The 22,317-nt window shown below is 45.1% G+C and overlaps 1 protein-coding gene across 2 annotated transcripts; it reads right to left on the bottom strand.

Annotated features, from left to right (window-relative positions):
- Positions 1-1,258: 1,258 nt before the first annotated feature.
- LOC137349135 (zinc finger protein 271-like) lies at positions 1,259-12,857 on the bottom strand. 2 transcript variants are annotated; one of them, XM_068014514.1, is made up of 3 exons: positions 12,635-12,857; positions 9,447-9,569; positions 1,259-3,033 (listed from the first exon to the last, which is right to left on the bottom strand). In XM_068014514.1, exon 3 carries the CDS (start codon positions 2,922-2,924, stop codon positions 1,551-1,553), a length of 1,374 nt encoding a protein of 457 aa, XP_067870615.1. In that variant the 5' UTR covers positions 2,925-3,033; positions 9,447-9,569; positions 12,635-12,857; the 3' UTR covers positions 1,259-1,550. The 2 variants fall into 2 exon arrangements, 1 of the variants encoding a protein (XP_067870615.1); XR_010969253.1 differs by lacking the exon at positions 1,259-3,033 and adding an exon at positions 5,051-5,253.
- Between the last annotated feature and the right edge of the window lie 9,460 nt (positions 12,858-22,317).

The raw sequence follows: 22,317 nt of genomic DNA on the forward strand, positions 1-22,317 counted from the left end.
ATTGTTTGTTTATAAATATCATGACTCATGGCAGATTTTATAATTTAAAATACTCACATTATGAAAAATTCTAAACTAAAATAATGTTGTTTGCAGTGCAGATCTCATCATAATCTTAATGAAAACTAATTAAAAATGTTTTTCCTCACAAAGGGTCCAAATATTATGCAATGTAATAATTGTACCAGATCTTGCCAATGACAGTGCAAAAGTAATGAGACTAGTGTTGTACCTCTAGGAAGTACATCCTGCACTCTGGGTCCCACTACCTGGTGGGACATCCTGCCCCATGTGCCCAAAGATCTGCAGGTCGAGAATCAGCCTGTTCAGTGACCTGAAGACCCATGGCAGAAACTCGTGACCTTGAGTAGATGTCATCCTCGAATCGAGGGACAGCCGACGATGACGACCTCTACAGTAACAAGTTTGAGGTTCTGTTGCATCATCCCCAAATCAGGCTCAAAAGTCTGGTAATGGCCCTGTGACAATGCAGCAGGTCCAATGGACAGCTGTATATCCCAACAGTGATGAACACTTCTGGCTCCTGTTCTACTGCATCAATTGGTGCAGTGGCAGCTGCATTTAACAGCAAGGTGAGCTGAAAATCATAACTATTCTGTTGGCTTGGAGAAAGGCAGCACTCTGTATATACATATTCATACATGTACAGAGTATTGTGCATTCAGCCTCAGAAGCCCAGTGACCATTTATAGTGACTGCAGAGAGCTCAAAGGATAGTTGCACTGTAGCCAATGCACAGGAATTGTGGTGCAGGACAGCCTTTTCCAGATAATCTTCAGCAATACCAAACCACACAAGCAAGTTTCAAATTCCTATTGACAGACCAATGTTTTTGCTGCAGACCAGCCACTTGCCAGCTACTGATCCTGCACCATGAATTTTAAGCCATGTCAAATGAGCTGTGTCAGTTCTCAGGTGGTCTCTGCTAAGATATCCCATGAAGGCAAAAACAAACATTGGGAATTGGTCTGTGTTTACACACACCTCCTTTTTGGCCATTTGCAGAAGACTGACACACTGAAGTTGTGAAGGAGTATGCAGTTCCACCTACTTGCTTAAATAAAAGCAAAATACTACAGATGCTGGAAATCTGAAATAACACGAAGAAATGCTGGAAATACTCAGCAGGTCTGGCAGCATCTGTGGAGAGAGAAGCAGAGTTAACGTTTCAGGTCAGCGACCCTTCAACAGTTCTGATGAAAGGTCACTGACCTGAAACGTTAACTCTGCTTCTCCCTCCACAGATGCTGCCAGACCTGCTGAGTATTTCCAGCATTTCTTGTTTTTATTCCACCCACTTGCTTTCCTGGTTGTAGTTCATTTTCACCAAGGTGGAAGACTAAAATACATTAAGACAACTTAAAAACAAGTAAAAAAGATCTCTGGGCAGCTTTGTGGTTGGACGGCCTTTCTAATTTTTTTTTTTAAAGCTGGTCTTTTGGTCAAGGTCGGAATGGGAGAAGCCAGTGGTGGATTTCTGAAACTGCAACGTCGGACATCCGTTATGTGGTGGAAATTTCTCATCCCAGTTACTTGTGAACTCGCTGGTGTCTCAGCAGGTTGGATAACCGAGTGAATCTCTTCCCACACTCTGAGCAGGTGAACGGCCTCTCCCCAGTGTGAACTTGCTGGTGCATCAGCAGGTGGGATGACTGAGTGAATCTCTGCCCACACTCTGAGCAGGGGAATGGCCTCTCCCCAGTGTGAACTCGCTGGTGTTTCAGAAGGTCGGATGACTGAGTGAATCCCTTCCCACACTTAGAGCAGGTGAACGGCCTCTCCCCCGTGTGAACTCGCTGGTGTATCAGCAGTTCAGATGAAGTAGTGAATCCCTTCCCACACTCTGAGCAGGTGAACGGCCTCTCCCCAGTGTGAACTCGCTGGTGTTTCAGCAGGTTGGATGAAGTAGGGAATCCCTTCCCGCACTCTGAGCAGGTGAACGGCCTCTCCCCAGTGTGAACTCGCTGGTGTACAAGCAGGTCGGATGAAGTAGTGAATCCTTTCCCACACTCTGAGCAAGTGAATGGCCTCTCCCCAGTGTGAACTCGCTGGTGTTTCAACAGATTGAATGCCTGAGTGAATCCCTTCCCACACACGGAGCAGGTGAATGGCCTCTCCCCAGTGTGAACTCGCTGGTGTGTCAGCAGTTTGAATAACCGATTGAATCCCTTCCCACACTCTGAGCAGGTGAACGGCCTCTCCCTTGTATGAACTTGCTGGTGTTCCAGCAGGTTGGATGACTGAGTGAATCCCTTCCCACACTCGGAGCAGGTGAATGGTCTCTCCCCAGTGTGCACTCGCTGGTGTTTCAGCAGTTGGGATGAACTGGTGAATCCCTTCCCACACTCTGAACAGGTGAACAGCCTCTCCCCAGTGTGAAGTCGCTGGTGTTTCAGCAGTTGGGATGAACTAGTGTATCCCTTCCCACACTCGGAGCAGATGAACGGCCTCTCCCCAGTGTGAATGCGCTGGTGTACAGTGAGATCAGATGATCGTTTGAACCCAGTCCCGCAGTGAGAACACCTGAACGGTCTCTCATCAGTGTGAACACGTTGATGGGACATCAGTTCAGCAGAACATTTATAGCAATTCCCACAGAAAGGACATGTAAAAGGTCTCTTGTCAGTGTGAACTCGCTGGTGTTTCAGCAGGTCGGATGACCGAGTGAATCCCTTCCCACACTCGGAGCAGGTGAACGGCCTCTCCAAGGTGCGACTGCGTGGATCAGTTTCCAGCTCAACTGGATAATTCAATTCCTTTCCACAGTCCCCATATTTACATAGTTTCTTCCCAATGTGACTACACTTGTGTTTCGACAGGCCAGATGATCGGCTGAAACCTCGTCCACATACAGAACACATGAACGGTTTCTCCCCACTGTGATCGGTGCTTTTTCCTTCCATGTTCAAAATCCAGTGATATTTAGGTTGTGATAAATTGGGCGACTCCTTCAGATCCTGATCTGACGTTTGCTTTGCATCTCTCGGCTGCAATTCCTCCCCTTCTAAAACCCTGTGAAATTGATTTAAAACAGAAAAAGGAAAAGGTGACGATGAAAGGTGGATTGACGTACAACCCCAACTGGTTCACTAATATCCTTCAGGGAAGGGAACCTGACACCGTGTGAGCCTACACAAGACTCTGCTCTCTATGGGAGGAAAGACACAGAGGGAGACAGAGAGGGAGACAGAGAGGGAGACAGAGAGGGAGACAGAGAGAGAGAGACAGAGAGAGAGAATATTCACAGAATAATACAGTGCAGAAGAGGCCCTTCGGCCCATCGAGTCTGCACCGATGCATTAAAACACCTGACCTGTCTACCTAATCCCATTTGCCAGCACTTGGCCCATAGCCTTGAATGTTGTGACGTGCCAAGTGCTCATCCAGGTACTTTTCAAAGGATGTGAGGCAACCTGCATCTACCACCCTCCCAGGCAGGGCATTCCAGACCGTCACCACCCTCTGGGTAAAAAAAGTTCTCCCTCAAATCCCCCTTAAACCTCCCGCCCCTCACCTTAAACTTGTCACCCCTCGTAACTGACCCTTCAACAAAGGGGAACAGCTGCTCCCTATCCACCCTGTCCATGCCCCTCATAATCTTGTACACCTCGATCAGGTCACCCCTCAGTCTTCTCTGCTCCAGCGAAAACAACCCAAGCCTATCCAACCTCTCTTCATAGCTTAAATGTTCCATCCCAGGCAACATCCTGGTGAATCGCCTCTGCACCCCCTCCAATGCAATCACATCCTTCCTATAATGTGGCGACCAGAATTGCACACAGTACTCCAGCTGTGGCCTTGGGATGACCATTCCCCGAACTCCCAATCGAGCCTTCGGCCCCCACCCTGGTCTTATCTATGGCCCATTAATAAGTTGGGGGCCAGAGGGCTCCATGACTAAGTTTATGGCAGAGTGACATAAAAAGACTATGTTTTAGTGAAATTTCAAGTGAGTAAAAACAAGTTACTGTGTCTTTTGATTCGAATGGGTGAACGTTGGAAGCTTCCACGAATGAAATGAATGTCCTTGGAATGTGCAGCACGTGTTCTGTAGAACTGACAGTCGTTAACTCTTTGTTGTCTGGCCTTAATGATGAAAGCATGAGTCTGTTACTTGTTCTATTTGTTACCTGTGTATATTTTGTGGGAACCTCGAGTCATGTTTTGGTTATGAACTAGCTGAACCTGTGTGTGCTCATTTCAATCGGGACAGGGAATTTAACAGATTTTGGTCCTTTGAATTCATCATTACAGAAACAATTTTCTAAGTTGTTTGGAATTGAATGAGTGTGAAAAGTGATCATTGAGTGTGTCCATTTCGATTTAAGATTGTGCACCCAGGAGTGGGATATAAAATTGAATTATATTTTAAATTAAAGTTTTTATTTTTATTTTAAAAGTTGGTTTTGCAACTGTGAAAAGGCAGTGAACAATTTTGTAAGAGATAAGCTTCAGCCTTGAAGGTCTGAAGATGTCTGGCAAAAATCCAATTTGAAGTTTAAAACACTGCTTTAATTGGAGTTCCAGTTTAAAATCTGTTGTTCTTTTTGGAGTTTAAATTAAAGACACATTTTACTGACTGTTTTAAGTAGCAAATGTCAGGAATTGGATATTGGTTTAAGAGAGAGAAGGATAAACAAAGGAGACATGGGAAAGACTTGGTCTGTTTAAAATTTGTTTGAAAAGCTGGTGTTAAATCTTTTGTTTTAAGAATGTTAAATAACTTTTTTAGTTTTGGTTTTATTACAGTCATTTGAAAAGGCGCCTGAAGAAAGAACAAGAAAAATGACGTAATTTACCTATCTCTTAAAAAAAAAAAGCACGTGCTATTCTGTTCTGTGTGTTTGTTCATAAGTATTACAAGTTAATAAATCTGAATTAAGTTTACACTATTAAGGCTAACTGACCTGTTAAAAGAAATTTCCAGTTTTCTCAACTTGTGGCCACAATGAACTTTCAAGTTTATTATGTCAAATTTTGAGGGAGTCTTGAATTCTGGACATATGATTCGCTCATATAACATTGACAGTTTTGATTTTTAAAAGTTTATTGCCGTGAATAGGAATTTGGAATTATCTTTATTGTATAAAAATCTTTGGATTAGAAAACCCTTGCAAAAGATGCTAAAAATTTGGAAACAGTTGGGAGTTCAATCTAAAATGCTGTCTTTCCTGATGGAGATGCTTTCCTTTGAAGTTGATAACGTTACTGACGGTTTTGTTGTTTTCAAACCTTAAGGAAACCAAAAGAATTGAAAAAAAAATACAGATTAAAATGGAGTGTAGTTCTTCTCGATCAAAAAAAAAAGTTTACGTAAAATGACGCAGCTGAGAATGTTTTGCTCCACCCTCTTGGAGACAAAAAAAAAATTAACCCTGCTGCAGCTATTGTTTTTCCATTTAATCCACCACACAATTTTTTGCATTGCTGAGAGTAAAATTAACCCATTGGGGCAGAGTCACAATGGATTCTGATGTCACAGCATCCGTTATCTATGAGACAAAGTGCTTGAGGCGGAGAGACAGTTGCAAGCACTTTTGTGTTTAATGTAAAAAAAAATGCAGTATCGCCAAGTCTGGGCACAAGAAATTGGAATCGATATACAAAATGTAATTGATATGAGTGGTTATTTAAAGCACTCAAATGGAAATTTATCTGACATTTAGGAGGACAATCAAAGTTTTAGAAAACACAAAAAAAATACCAGTCTAAGTGGTTTACTGTGTTGGACATTAGCAACGGGTTCTGGTCCATACCGCTGGCACAAGGGTGCCAATGTAAATTGGCGTTTACAGTCCAGGGACAACAATACACCTGGACGTGTCTCCCCCAGGGATTTCATAACAGTCCGTCAATATTTCACCAGCGGTTGGCACAGGGGTTAAGTCCTTTCTCCCGATCAGAATGTCTGATCCAATTTGTGGATGACCTACTACTCCAAACGGAGAGTAAGGAGGAGCATCGAGAGCTACTGGAGAAACCTCTGGAAGGTCGGAATGAAAGTTAACCCTAAAAAGGCACAGGTACTGAAAGACAAGGTTTCCTGTTTGGGAATAGCAATAACACAGGGAAAACATGAGATAGAGCAAATGCGAGCGCAGACAATCCTTGAACTCCCCCATCGCAAGATGTTAAGGCTCGGAGATCATTTTTGGGCCTCGTTGGGTATTGCAGGAACAATATGGATGGATTTGCCTTAAAGGCAGCCCCTTTATATGATCTCCTGAAAAAGAACTGCTACAGGCTTGGCAGACAATTTAATCTATCAGGGTGAACCCCATGAGTGTCAGGTTTTGACAGCAAAGGGACCTCTTGTGTCAAAATCATTGTGGGGGGTGGACAAGGGATGAAGCCAGCAATTAAACCAGCACTCAAAATTTTTGTTGACGGGCAGTGGGTCTTTCTTGTAAATGTTACTATTGAACAGTGGGTATGTGTCGAACGCCCAAAAGGGACCCACCAGGGGGCCCTGAGTTCCCCATATTGCAGTACGATGATAAAGATTGTAGAAACCGATCAATACGTGTGAAACCACACAACAATAGTGGATATTGGCTCTACTATGTTGGGGATGTGAGATTAGATTAGATGCGAGGGGATGTGAGATAAGACGGGCGAGAAGCATCAACCACCAGGGTTACCCCCTCATCCGAATTACCAACCCAGCAGCTACGAGCGACTAATCTCCTTTAACTTACCTTACCAGCAGGACCAGAAAATGGACTTGCAATCATAAAAACTAATAAAATTGTATATGATAACATACAGCATGAGTTGGTACCGGTAATATTGAATATCTCAGATATCCAGCTACCTGACTGGTGCCCTGAGAAGACTGGAGAGTTGTACAAGGTATTACTGCAACAAGTGTTGGGACGAGAATTCGGGGATGAGGGAGTAATACAGGGAAAGAGATGTATGATGCAGCTACGATCTTTAATACAGGAACTTCAATTGTCAATACTATAGATTTGGAAAGTGTGGACCAGAAGGTTAGGACTCTCAGCCAGCTAGTAAAGGATATTTTGAACAAGGAACAAAAAGGGACAGAGTGGTGGAGTTAAAGTAGGACAGGATTTGACAAACGCAGTGACAGGACTGGTGAGAGTACTGGAAGGTCATGTTCATACTATTAATGATATCATAGAAAAGATAAAGGAGGTCCACGATATTTCAAATAATGAAAGTGTTTGTAGTTCATACGGTCCATGGATGTTAGAACAAACTCGGGAAAATTTGAGGCAAAGTGGTGCGGGACAGGTGCCAGTTTGGATAAATAACACCCCGTTGGAGGACTTAACTAGTCAGACAAATGATAAAATTACCAGGTGCCAACTCAGAAAACTGGTTAAGGTATGGAAAGGTCAGGAGTGTGTAAATACAGGATCTGTGACTATTGGAGTAGTGTTGGGAATACCTGTAATTCCAAGAGATAAGTTAGGGATGCAATTATATGAAGCAGAAAATATAGGGGTGATAAGGGGAAGAAATTACATAAAATACTATGACATATTGCCCTATGTTTTGGAAATTGGAAAGGAGATAATTGGGACAACCTTGTCTAAGTATAGTCTGGAAAACCAGGTGGTCATATGTCCTCATCCTATATATAAAACAGCAGAGTCAAAATGTGGATTTAATGCCACTGTAAATTGCACCATGGAGACTCGGAAAGCATTGTCAGGGCTAACCCATGTGGCCTATATGGGAAAGGGGAGATATTGCTTAACCACCACAGCGAAGGAGTACCAGTATGGACATAAACGGACTTGTCCAGTGAGCAATAGTACATTCTGTTTCAACCCACAGATATCAACTAGAGTAGGGAGTTGGTAGACATACAGTTATCATTTCAGTCTTTCGTTTATGTATCAGAACGTATTAAGGAAGACTTGATACATTACCTCTAGGAATACAAATATACTATTCAGCCATTGCCCACACGCTTGGGTAAAGAGAGGCAGCAGCCAATAGCCATTGGTGGTGTACTACAATCTGGAACAATAGTCGAAGAAGCTACAAGATGAGATTAACGAGATAGACGATTCTACCTGGTGGGAGGACTTATGGAACTGGGGGTCAAATGTGCAGATACACCCCTGGTTTAGAATTATCTCCCATGTCCTGATAGTGGTTTTGGGTATCATGGTGATAGATGTGACATACTTAATTTGGCAATTTAAGAAATTGATTAAGGAATGTGAGAGGATGTATGAAGGCAGGTTGGACAGTTACCTGAAGGGCAATCAGTGTTCGAACTTGCTCTATAAAAAGATAAATGATTAATTACGTAACACAAGCGTAAGTGACTCACCTATGAGTGGATATTTAAAATGAATTAATGATCAATGTACTCTAAAACAAAATCGCAACTGTATTATGTTGGCACGAGTGATTGACTATGCAATAGAGATGCTTATGTTGTGCTTTCTTTAACATTACCCTGCTTATAAAACTGTAATTGCACAAGTGTACTACCTAAGAGACATGAGAGTGTGATTCCTTGGGCATAGCCCTGCAGGATCAAAGGGGAGACTGTAGGCCTTGAAAAAATGGTCAAGTATTGTTCTATACCCAGCATGCTCCAAAGCAGCTAAGATAGGCGCAGAACTTGAAGTAAGCTAACAGACATGTCGAAGCTTTTGGTTAGGGATATGCGACCATTAGACAGGAATGTTGGATAAAATAGATAAAAGAGGAACAGATACAGCGAACGAACGGTGGTTATCATAAACAAGTCTGCACTTCAGTCCAGGTAGCTAAACGGCTAATGCTTTCCAAAGATGAGATAATGCTTGAAGATTTGAGCAAAACAAGATCATGTGAGTCATGGAGTCTTCAAAGAATATATAAGGGTTAACACTGGAGGGTATTCTTAACGAGAACCCTGGAACAACTCTCGAAGGCAGGACCCTGGGTCTGGAAGCTCAGTGATCAACCGTGACAAGAGACTGATCACCTCTGTGTTGACGGGTAGTATTCTGTACAAGGAGTGAGACTTGTACTTTTTGGTGTCTGAATAAAACTGTTGTATGAAACTTCTTTTTGTTATGTGCTTCTATCTTGAGGTTGGGTGCCTGGGAGTTTGACATAATTGGATAAAGGGTCAATCTTCCCAACTGAGTTGAATTAGGCACAATAATTGTTCTACAGAGAGTTGGCCTGGAATCAAATCCTTCTGTGCTGCATAACTCTATGATTCATTTGTATTATCTCTACTTATAATTTAACCCATAGAGTCCAGGTATTATTCAGGTAAATCAACACTGCACTCCTTCCAAGGCCAATATATCCTTCCTAAGGTGTGGTGCCCAGAACAGAACACAGTGCTCCAGATGTGGTCTAACCCGGACTTTGTGTATCTCAGTGCTTTTCCAGTCACATTGATACCTGAAATCCTTTTCTCACAGACAGAACAGACAAACCTTTTTCCTTCCACATTCAAAGCCAATGATATTCAGGGCCTGATGAGTCGAGTAACTCTGTCAGATCTTGATGTGATGTTTGGTTTGAGATTCCCCATCTGCAAATCCTCCGCTTCTGAGCCCCTGTAAAAGGAGTTTACAAAAGCCATCACTGTCAGTCCAGGATAGAAATTCACAACATTCCCTCCTCCTGCCTCCTGGCCCAGAATGGTTGTGCATGTGCCCTGCTACACATTGTCCCGAGGGAGCCAACACACCATCCTGGATTCAGGTTTGCAGCTGCAAAAACACCTCTTTATAGCCCTAAGTATCGAATCTCCTATCACCATTGCTCTTCTGGTCTTCTTTGTGCCCCACTATGCAGCTGAGTCAACCGTGGTGCCATGGATTTAGCTCTGGCTGCAATCCCCAGCTGAACCATCACTTTCCTCAGTATTCAGAACTGAACACTGGTTGCAGAGTGAGATGCACTCAGGAGGTCTCCTGCATCACCTGCCTGTTTTTTCTTGACTGTCTGTTGGCCACCCATTCCCTCTCTCCTTGCATACTCTTAAAGCTGTGGGCTGACCACATCTATAAACATGCTAACATCGCCTCATGCATGCGCCGCAGTGACACCAGCTGCTGTTCATGCTCCGAAATCCGGAGGTCGAGCTGCTGCGTCTTTTTTTTTTTATTCGTAGTACAGGACGTGCAATCCAGAGGTCGGAGCAGCCCCACCATTGACAGGAATTTGGGACTTTTAACCGCAAAAGCTTTTGTTATTAGAAAGGATTGTGTAACATACGAACTGGGAGCAGGAGTAGGCCACTCGACCCCTCGACGCCATTCAATAAGTTCATGGTTGAACTGATTACTCCACATTTCCACCTACCTCCGATAACTTTTCACGTCCTTGCTGATCAAGAATCTATCCATCTCTGCCTTAAAAATATTCAAAGACTCTGCTTCCACCGCCTTTTGAGGAAGAGAATTCCAAAGACTCACGACCCTCTGAGAAACAATTTCTCCTCATCTCTGTCTTAAATGGACGACCCCTTATATTTAAACAGTGACCCCTAGTTCTAGATTCTCCCACAAGGGGAAACATCCTTTCCACATCCACCCTGTCAAGACCCCTCAAGATCTTATATGTTTCAATCAAGTCGTTTCTTACTCTTCTAAATTCCAGCGGATACAAGCCTAGCCTGTCCAACCTTTCCTCATAAAACAGCCCACCAGGTATTAGTCTAGTAAACCTTCTCTGTACTGCCTCAAACACATTTACATCTTTCCTTAAAAAAGACCAGTACTGTACACAGTACTCCAGATGTGGTCTCACCAATGCCCTGTATAGCAGAAGCATAACCTCCCTACTTTTGTATTCAATTCCCCTTGCGATAAACCATAACATTCTATTAGCTTTCCTAATTACATGCTGTATCCGCATACTAACCTTTTGCGATTCATGCACTAGGACTCCCAGATCACTCTGCATCTCAGAGCTCTGCAATCTCTCACCATTTAGATAATATGTTTCTTTTTTAATCTTCCTGCCAAAGTGGACAATTTCCCACTTTCCCACATTATACTCCATTTGCCACGTCTTTGCCCACTCACGTAACCTATCTATATCCCTTTGGAGCCTTCTTATGTCCTCTTCACAAGTTACTTTCCTACCTATCTTTGTGTCATTAGCAAATTTACCAACCATACCTTCGGTCCCTTCATCTAAGTCATTTATATCAATTGTAAAAAGTTGAGGCCCCAGCACAGATCCCTGTGGCACATCACTCGTTACATCTTACCAACCCAAAAATGGCCCATTTATGCCTACTCTCTGTTTCCTGTTACCTAGCCAATCTTCTATCCATGCTAATATGTTACCCCTTACACCATGAGCTTTTATTTTCTGAAATAACCTTTGATGTGGCACCTTATCAAATGCCTTCTGGAAATCTAAGTACAATACATACACTAGTTCCCCTTTATCCACAGCACATGTAACTCCCTCAAAGAACTCCAATAAATTGGTTAAACATGATTTCCCCTTCACAAAACCATGTTGACTTTGCCTGATTACCTTGAATTTTTCTAAATGCCCTCTTATAACATCTTCAATAATAGCTTCTTACATTTTCCCTCAGACAGATGTTAAGCTAACTGGCCCGTAGTTTCCTGTTTTCTGTCTCCCTCCCTTTTTGAGTATTTATTTTTATTTTATTTATAGATACAGCACTGAAACAGGCCCTTCAGCCCACCGAGCCTGTGCCGACCAACAACCATCCATTTATACTAATCCTACATTAATCTCATGTTCCTGACTACATTCCCACCATTCGCCTACCACCTACCTGCACTAGGGGCAATTTACAATGGCCAATTGACCTATCAACCTGCAAGTCTTTGGCTGTGGGAGGAAACCGGAGCACCCGGCGGAAACCCACGCGGTCACAGGGAGAACTTGCAAACTCCGCACAGGCGGTACCCAGAACTGAACCTGGGTCGCTGGAGCTGTGAGGCTGCAGTGCTAAAAACTGCGCCACTGTAAAGGAGTTACATTTGCTATTTCCCAATCTAAAGGAACCTTCTCCGAATCTAATGGTGGTGTGAGATATTCAAGTGTTGAATAAGCAAAGATAATACCTTGGATTACAACTTGGGTGTCAACTATTGACAGAGTGCTATTTAGTTAATTGGGCATTTCTTTTAGTTTAGTTGTTATAATCAAAGACTTAAAACATGAAATCTTGTGTAATTTGTGAAATTGGTCTCGGGGGTTCATATCTCGTACATTTCACGTTAACGACCTCTCTGTGGTCATAATCAGAAAGTGGGATTAAGCTGGATACCTCTTTTTAGCTGTCACAAACACACTGGGCTAAATGGTCTCTGTGTCATAAATGTTCTACGCTTCCTATTTTCTATGGCACAGGATGTGCACTCCAGAGGTTGCAGCGGCCTCGCCAATCCTCTATCTATTAGATAATACACCTTGCTAATACAGAAAAACCTTGCTTAATACTAATAAAACTTTACTACTTAAAAATAAAAGAGAAGACTCGCCAGCTATTCACCTCCCTTCTCTGGTGTCACTTAAATCTCGGGAAGCTCCCCCTAATTCTGAAGAAAACGGGAATGTTTAATTTCCAGCTCCTTGGACTAACTTCCTAACTTTGGAGAAAGGGACACAAAGCTGCAATACTTACCAGCCAATCAACTCACAGGCTTCCTGACCTGGTGCAAACGGGAGAAGAAACCGGGAAGTGGCTGCCAGAATGGGAAAGACGCTGCACCATCGCTTTAATGGTGCCCTCGCCGCACGTCCGCCGGGTCCGGTGGCCCTGATTCGGGGCGTGAGAGTCACTAACACTCGGTAGCATTCACCCCCGCACAGCTTCCTGGAGCCGCACCGCGTATGCTCCGCGCAGACGGGCAGGTTCCGGGGGCCGGGCCTTTCTGCGTCTGCGCGTTGCGACCCTTCTGATGGAGATAGGCTGTATTCACCCGCGCCCGACATTCTGGGTAGCATTGCCAGCCATTACTGTGTGTTAGAACGGAGGGCAAGTTCATATTTACTATTCATTGGACAATACAATGGTGCAAAGAGGTGCTCATTATCCGCTCATACTCCCCACTAGGTTCGCGCAAAATTAATGTACAATGGAAGGATTCACAGGCTGTTTAACGCTCCTTCCATGGCTGGAACCATTTGATTCCAGCTGATCTGTTGGTCAGTCTTTAACTGGGAGAGTTTGATGAGCTCCCACAGCTCACGCAATGGGGTTGGACAGCCACCCTCACCAGACACGGCGATGAACTCACCAGACACGGCTATGAACTCCCCGCAAATCCAACCCTCTGATTTATGTTTTGTAATCATCGTTCTGCTGCCTGATCCTTCAGTCCACGCAGTCTTATCTTGTACACCTTGCAGATTGTACACACTGCCATGGATAACAAGCTGTTTACAAAACACAAAAGAGAGGATAGGGGTTAAGAGTAGCTACTCACACTGGCGGAAGATGGGAAGTGGTGCTCCACAGGGATCGGTGCTGGGTCTGCTGTTACTCACCACTTACATCAACGATTTAGATTCGGGAGTTGGAAGTACAATTTCAAAATTTGTGCATGCCACCCAATTGAGAAATAGAGTTACTTTTGAGGAAAACTGTGACAAAATGCACTAAGACATTAATAACCTTGCAAGATGCGAATGTAATTGGAAAATGAATTTCAAAATAGATTAATGTATTTTGGTAGGAAGAATAAAGAGGCCACATACTACTTGGAAAATAAGAGTCTAAATGGGGAAGAGGAACAAAGGGATTGAGGGTACAGATACACAGACCAATAAAAGTAGCAACACAGGTTAATAAGGCAATAAAAGAAGCAAATTAAGCACTGAGATTCATTGCTAGAGGGGTAGAATTGAAAAGAAGTGATGTTGTGTTAAACTTGTTTTGAACACTTTGAGAACTGTGAACAGTTCAGGTCTCCATATTATAAAAAAGATATGGAGGCACCCAGATACGATGCAAAAAGATTTGAAAGCTTGGAGCTCTTTTCTCCAGGTAAAGGAGATGGTCGATGGGCGATCCCATGGAGATCTTTAAGGTTATTAAAGAGTTATACAGTGTGGACATGGAGGAAATGTTTCCACTTGAGGGCGATTCCAAAACTAGTGGTGACAAATATCAGATCGTCACTAATAAATCCAATAGGGAATTCAGGAGAAACATCCTTACCCAAAGAGGGGGATGAATGTGGAACACACTACCATAGGGTGTAGTTGAGGTGAACAGCTGAGATACATTTAAGGGGAAGCTGGGTAAGTACATGAAGGAGAAAGGAATGGAAGGATATGCTGGTTGCATTGGATGAATTGTGCACCGTCTTCTTTTCCAAAGATCTCTCAGCCCCTCTAATGGCAGCTTTTCTCTCCTCAGTTGTCAGTGATATTTGTCCTTATTCTCCTGGAAACAGTATCCATCCTGTTCCAAACTGGGTTCAATATGTAGCAATTCGGGGAGTCAGGCATCATTCACCCCAAGACATACACTGGCAGGTAAAACACCAGACAGTTCCTTAGTAAGGATTCCTCTGGTTCCTTGCCATGCATTTGTCAGAATACTGAAACACAGATTTCTGAAAGTCCACTCCAGGAACCCCACTCCCAAGTAACTTTCGTGCCACACAAGTTTTTCCCCCCAATAATATACTTTATTCATAAAAATATGTAAAAAAATACATTACAAAACAATTCAAATTTGATATTTCAGAAAGTGCAATAGAGATCAGACTCCTTCCATACAGAACATGAGTTGCCTCACAACTCTTACCATTCCATTTTATATGCAATGTTCATTTGCATTACACAGCAAAAACATTTTTGGTGCACACAGCCCGAGGGGTTTTACACGGGTTCCAGCCTCTCAGTTCACTATGGCGGGAGGACTCTACATAGTGGCCTTTCCCCATTGAGCCTCTGTGGCAGCTGTCCCAAGCTTTAGTGCATCCGTCAGCACGTAGTCCTGGACCTTGGAATGTGCCAGTCTGCAACACTCGGTCGTGGACAGCTCTTTGCACTGGAAGACTAGCAGGTTTTGGGCAGACCAAAGGGCATCTTTCACCGAGTTGATGATCCTCCAGCAGCAGCTGATGTTTATCTCGGTGTGCGTCCCGGGGAACAGCCCATAGAGCACAGAGTCCTGTGTTACAGAGCTGCTCGGGATAAACCTCGACAAAAAACACGGCATCTCTTTCCAGACCTGATTTGCAAAGGCGCATTCCAGAAGGAGGTGGATAATGGTCTCTTCCTCACCCACAATTGCCTCGAGGACAGCGTGCGGAAGCGGTGAGTCTCTGGGTGTGCAGGAAGGATCTGACGGGGAGGACCCTTCTCACTACCAGCCAAGCTACATCTGAGTGCTTGCTTTAAAGTTCTGGCAATGAGGCATTCTGCCAAATAACTTTCTCAGTCTGCTTGGGGGAACCGTCTGACAAGGTCCGCCATCTCCTTTTCCCGCAGGGCCTTGAGGACATTACGTGCAGACCACTGTCTGATGGACTTGTGGTTAAGGGTGTCTTTTTGCACAAATTTTTCCATGAAGGATAGGCGATAAGGCACAGTCCAACTGAATGGAGTGTTCCGCGGCAATGTGTTGAGACCCATCCTTCGCTACATTGGGGACACATAGAACCTTAACATGCAGTGACACTTGGTTTACAAACTGGGGTTCTACGCACAGCTTGATGCAACTGCAGACAAAGGTTGCCATCAAGATGAGGGTGATGTTGGGTACATTTCCACCCCCTCCCCCCCACCACGCACTCCTTTACCCAGAGGTTTGAACATCATGTCCCTGTGAACATGGTCCATTTTAGATCTCCAGATAAAGTGGAAGATGGCTTGGGTGACCATCACGGCACAGGAGTCGGGTATGGGCCAGATCTCCACCACTGTAAGATTTAGAACCTTACTTAGAATTTGTTCTTGGAACCAGACAATAAGAATTCAGACAAGGAGATACCTGATGTAGTGGCATCAGGATGATTTATTAAGGCTCAAAGCAATACTTAACAAATCCAAGGCAGTCGATATCCTAGTCCAGATGGCCTTTACTCTCCACCGGCTCTCGTGGCACAGACGGCTCCTGACTCCTCTTCTCTTGTCTCTCCCTTTGTCTTCTTCAGATCTGTGCACCGAACCTCTCCTGGTCTGTCCTTTTATTCTTTGTAGCTGGTGGCTCCTCCTGTGCACTGATTGGTTGGTCCATTAGATCACACATTATTTACAGAGAGACCTTTTGTGACATTTTGATCATAACTTGTTACATAGTTTTAAATATCTTGTTCTTTTCCTTGTGATTACCCGATTGACTAAAACGGTTTAGGCAGCATTTTTTCTCCCTGTAGGACACGCAGCTAAAGTTAACTCTTCATTTACCAAAGATTATATATATATATATATTACATAAAATTCAGTATACAAAAAAAGAACAAAAAGGCCAATAAAAATGACAGAATCCACATTTCCTACAATCCCCACCTTGAGGGTGAAATGCAGCATTGCATCGATTCCTCATCATTAATCATCTTTTTCCTAATAAGGTAATGATGTTTTGGATCTCCGTCTAAAATTATGCAAGTGCAGGATTTGCTTTTTTCACAGTTTTTAACTGATTGATATGATGCCATTTCCTTTCTTTATCATCATCTTTCCCTTTTTTCCAAGGGAACTGAATCAAATATACAGCTGGATTGAGTTTAGCAATGATGGGAAATGGCCTATTTCACTTGGGTTCAAATGCACATTCCCTCCTCCCATAATTTAAAACCAAGACAGTATCACCTACTTGGTACTCAAATGGCCGTATCTACTTGTCAAAGTACGTTTTTGTTTTATTTTTTTTAGATTTTCCCGGCTTTCCAGCAACACATCGGATAACTTTCCCCATGGGTTCTATCATCTGTTCTAACCATTTGGAACTGCGGGGTTCTGTGGTTATTGGGACCATACCAGTGAGGGTGAGATGTCCTGGAATTCTCATTAACCTTCCAGTCATTGCCTGATAGGGTGAGATTCCTGTTGTCTTGTGAGGGGCGGACCGTATGGCCATGAGACACATAGGCAGCATGTTAGCCCATTGAGCGGGCTGGTCTGTACTTTGCTTTCTAAGCATGGTTTTCAGCGTCCTATTTCCCTTTTCCACTCTCCCTGAGGGTTGTGGATGGTGTGAGATGTGTAATTTATGGCGGATGCCCAACAATTCTTGTAATTGGGGAAAAACATTCCTGTAAAATGGGACCCCCTGGTCACTATCCACCTGTCGTGGTAGTCCCCACCTACAGATGACCTCACTCTATACAATTCTGGCAGCAGTGAGTGCAGTGTTTGATCTACAGGGGAAGGCCTCAATCCACTTGGTAAAGTGATCGAAGACAACCAAAGCAGTTGCTCTGGATCGGGGGCAAGGGGCCAATGAAGTCAATTTGAAGGTGCATCCAAGGGCCTTCTGGGGGTGGAGAACTGCGCAAGAGGGCACGTTTAGTATTGGGCAGGCGGGCTTTGCTGTAGACATGGCAAACAACAGGACACATAGAGATTGACATCATTCTCTATTGTGGGCCACCAAGCCATGGCCAAGATCTTGTCTCGAGTGGACTCTGCTGAGTAGCGACCCCCTGTCATGTGGGAACGGAAGTGGAAAAGCAGCTCCTCTCCAACTACCGGTGGAACACACACCATGGGAAGCTTATCTGGGCTGGGCTAATATATGAGCAATGGGACTGTGTAAGCTGACTTGTAAGACACGACTGTATGGATTGCCCAGGCCAAGGGGGCGGGAGTGGTCTGACTTGTTGGTGCCGGACAATGACTGCGGTGTAGGGGGTCATACTGTTGCCGGAGTGAACCAAGATCCATAGGGTCAAAGGGTTTTGTAGCGGCAATGGGACAACATTGGTCAGTGTCATCGGGTTCCCATTCACCAAAGCTGCCTCGTCAGCTTCCGCATTACCTTCACTGTGAGCTTGTCTTTTTTTGTGAGCTGCACAATTTGGCAAGGCTGGGATTGGTTTTTGTAAGGCCTGCCCATAACTTCTGGAACCGGATGTCATGAGCCAGATGTTTACAATCCGAGATTCAGTCGGAATTCTTTGTGATACAGGGGATGGGCTAGTACAGCATAGATGGCATAGGCACAGTCAGGCCAAATATTCACGGGCCTATTGGATGCTTCCCGAACAGCCGTTAATAAAGCAGGAATTTCAGTGATATAAAAGCAAAATACTGCGGATGCTGGAAATCTGAAACAAAAACAAGAAATGCTGGATTCACTCAGCAGGTCTGGCAGCATCTGTGGAAAGAGAAGCAGAGTTAACGTTTCGGATCAGTGACCCTTCTTCGGAACTGACAAATATTAGAAAAGTCACAGATTATAAACAAGTGAGGTGGGGGTTGGGCAAGAGATAACAGAGGAGAAGGTGCAGATTGGACCAGGCCACATAGCTGACCAAAAGGTCACGGAGCAAAGGCAAACAATATGTTAATGGTGTGTTGAAAGACAAAGCATTAGTACAGATTAGGTGTGAATATACTGAATATTGAACATCAGCAAGTGCAAACCTGAAGAAAAACAACCTGAAAAAAACAGTGGGTGAGCAAACTGAACAAACTAAGATGAACTGAAATAAATACAAAAAAAGATTGTAAAAAATGTAAAAAGGAATGCCCAAAAAAAAAAAAAAAAAAAGGAAGAAAAAATAACTAAAAATGACTAAAAATGAAAGTAAAGTGGGGGGCTGTCATGCTCTGAAATTATTGAACTCAATGTTCAGACCGGCAGGCTGTAGTGTGCCTAATCGGTAGATGAGATGCTGTTCCTCGAGCTTGCGTTGATGTTCACTGGAACACTGCAGCAATCCCAGGACAGAGATGTGAGCATGAGAGCAGGGGGGAGTGTTGAAATGGCAAGCAACCGGAAGCTCAGGGTCCTGCTTGCGGACTGAGCGGAGATGTTCCGCAAAGCGGTCACCCAGTCTGCGCTTGGTCTCCCCAATGTAGAGGAGACCACACTGTGAGCAGCGAATACAGTATACTACATTGAAAGAAGTACAAGTAAATCGCTGCTTCACCTGAAAGGAGTGTTTGGGGCCTGGGATAGTGAGGAGAGAGGAGGTAAAGGGACAGGTATTACACCTCCTGCGATTGCAAGGGAAGGTGCCCTGGGATGGGGACGAGGTGGTGGGGGTAATGGAGGAGTGGACCAGGGTGTCGCGGAGGGAACGATCCCTTCGGAATGCTGACAGGGGAAGGGAGGGGAAGATGCGACTGGTAGTGGCATCACGCTGGAGGTGGCGAAAATGGCGGAGGATGATCCTTTGTATATGGAGGCTGGTGGGATGAAAAGTGAGGACAAGGGGAACCCTGTCACGGTTCTGGGAGGGAGGGGAAGGGGTGAGGGTAGAGGTGCGGGGAATGGGTCGGACACGGTTGAGGGCCCTGTCAACCACAGTGGGGGGAAATCCTCGGTTGAGGAAAAAGGAGGTCATATCAGAAGCACCGTCATGGAAGGTAGCATCATCAGAGCAGATGCGTCGGAGACGGAGAAACTGGGAGAATGGAATGGAGTCCTTACAGGAGGTAGGGTGTGAAGAAGTGTAGTCGAGGTAGCTGTGGGAGTCAGTGGGCTTATAATGGATATTGGTAGACAACCTATCCCCAGAGATGGAGACAGAGAAGTCGAGGAAGGGAAGGGAAGTGTCAGAGATGGACCATGTAAAGGTGAGAGAAGGGTGGAAATTGGAAGCAAAGTTGATAAAGTTTTCTAGTTCGGGGCGGGAGCAGGAAACGGCACCGATACAGTCATCAATGTACCGGAAAAAGAGTTGGGGGAGGGGGCCTGAGTAGGACTGGAACAAAGAATGCTCGACATATCCCACAAAAAGACAGGCATAACTAGGACCCATGCGGGTACCCATAGCGACACCTTTTACTTGAAGGAAATGCATGGAGTTGAAGGAGAAGTTGTTCAATGTGAGAACAAGTTCAGTCAGGCGGAGGAGGGTGTTGGTGGATGGGGACTGGTTGGGCCTCTGTTCCAGGAAGAAGCGGAGAGCCCTCAAACCATCCTGGTGGGGGATGGAGGTGTAGAGCGATTGGACGTCCATAGTGAAGAGGAGGCGGTTGGGACCAGGAAACTGGAAATTGTCAAAATGACGTAGGGCGTCAGAAGAGTCACGGATGTAGGTGGGAAGAGACTGGACCAGCGGAGAAAAGATAGAGTCTAGATAGGAAGAAATAAGTTCAGTTGGGCAGGAGCAGGCTGACACAATGGGTCTGCCAGGACAGTCCCGTTTGTGGATTTTGGGAAGGAGGTAGAAGCGGGCTGTCCGGGGTTGCGGGACTATGAGGTTGGAAGCTGTAGAGGGAAGATCTCCAGAGGAGATGAGGTCAGTGACAGTCCTTTGGACGGTGGCTTGATGTTCGGTGGTGGGGTCATGGTCCAGAGGGAGGTAGGAAGAGGTGTCTGTGAGTTGGCGTTGAGCTTCTGCAAGGTAGAGGTCAGTACGCCATACAACAACAGCACCACCCTTGTCTGCAGGTTTGATGACCATGTCGGGGTTAGACCTGAGAGAACGGAGTGCCTCAAGTTCAGAGGGGGACAGGTTAGAGTGAGTGAGGGGGGCAGAGAAATTGAGACGACCAATGTCTCGCCGACAGTTTTCAATGAAGAGATCAAGAGCGGGTAAGAGGCCAGGGTGAGGGGTCCAGGTAGAGGGAGAATGCTGGAGGCGGGTGAATGGGTCTGCTGGTCGGGGGGAGGACTCCTGGTCGAAGAAGTGAGCCCGGAGGCGGAGGCGACGGAAGAAGAGCTCAACGTCATGCCGAGCGCGAAATTCATTGAGGTGGGGGCGTAAGGGGATAAAACTGAGACCTTTGCTGAGTACAGAACGCTCAGCATCAGAGAGGGGGAGGTCAGAGGGTATAGTGAATACACGGCAAGGGGTCAGATCAGAAGGGGTGGGGTCAGAGGGAAGTGAAGCGGAAGGAGGATCTGGAGGGGCATTAGTCCCCATCAGCTGCTGGAGCTTGCGTTCCTTAACACCTGAAAGGAAGAAAAAAAGTTTTTTGTTAATGCGTCGGATGAGACGTAAGATGAGATGAAACTGCGGAGTGGAACAAATTTGAGATAAGGTGAGACGGTGCTGCTGGAGAGAGAGGTCCAGTGTGTGCATATGGCGGCGCATAGCACTGAGTGTGGATCTCAGGATGCGGCGAGAGTAGCAGTCCGAGGAACGTTGTATTTCTCGGAGATACCTGTGATCCTGGGTGGTTTCAAAGCATGATGGGTGAAACTGCAGTTGGAATCCACGTGGAATCAGTCGGAGCCGGAGACAGTCACTGAGGAAGGAGATGTGGCTGTGAAAACGGGTTTTGGTAGATACCTTATCAAACACCAGGAGGGAAATAGAAAGCAATGAAGGTGAACAAGGTAAAAGAGACAAACGAAAATCCCGTCGGAGAGAAGAGCAGAACTTCTTCAAGGTAGGCATTCCTGGAAGAGAAGTGGCAGTGAATTAAACACTAAAATAAAAGCAAAATACTGCGGATGCTGGAAATCTGAATTTCAGTGAGCTGGGAGGAGTGTCGGGAACAGCATCGTTTGATCACTTTGTCTGGTAGGATCACTGCATAGCCCGTGTGCGGTGTTCTTTGCATGTGATACCAAGGACCATCAACATAGACATCCAGGGCCTCCTTCAGGCGTTCCTTCACAACGGGAAGTGAATCAAAATCAATAAGGGGCAGCGGACATTTGTGGGGGTCGGCCTCATATGTCAGGAGCTGTGGGAGCAATGTCATCGACTTAGGGGGTGATGTCAATGTCCCACTGCAGAAATGGTAGATTCCATTTACTCAGTCTCTGTGAGGAGACCAGCAAGTCTCCAGGCTTCATTAACAAGTTCCGTGGCGTGTGCGGTGAATGTAAGATTATTTGTTGAAGGCCTGGAATACACATGAAGTGTTGAACAGCCCAGAATGTAGCTAGAAAGTGGCACTTACATACCGAGAACATAGTTTACACTCCTTGCAGAATCCTCGAGGTGTAAGCTATCGGTTGTACTCTCCCATTGTGCTCTTGACACAGTGCAGATGGCTGTAAAGTGCCTCAAGCAAAGGGAATCTTCCAACTAAAGCAGAATGTTGTTACCAGGTCGTGGAAGGTATCAAGTGTGCTCCCTCTCCCACCTGGGCACAGACAGGACCACGGAAGAGAGGCTGGCAGCCAGAGTGACACCCCCCACCCCCAACATGGTTCCCGCACATCCTGGACCTACACATCGCTGTGATAACCAGGCTCAAGAGCAGGTCCAGGAGAAGATC

The sequence above is a fragment of the Heterodontus francisci genome, chromosome 34 (assembly GCF_036365525.1).
Source record: "Heterodontus francisci isolate sHetFra1 chromosome 34, sHetFra1.hap1, whole genome shotgun sequence".
NCBI lineage: Eukaryota > Metazoa > Chordata > Chondrichthyes > Heterodontiformes > Heterodontidae > Heterodontus > Heterodontus francisci.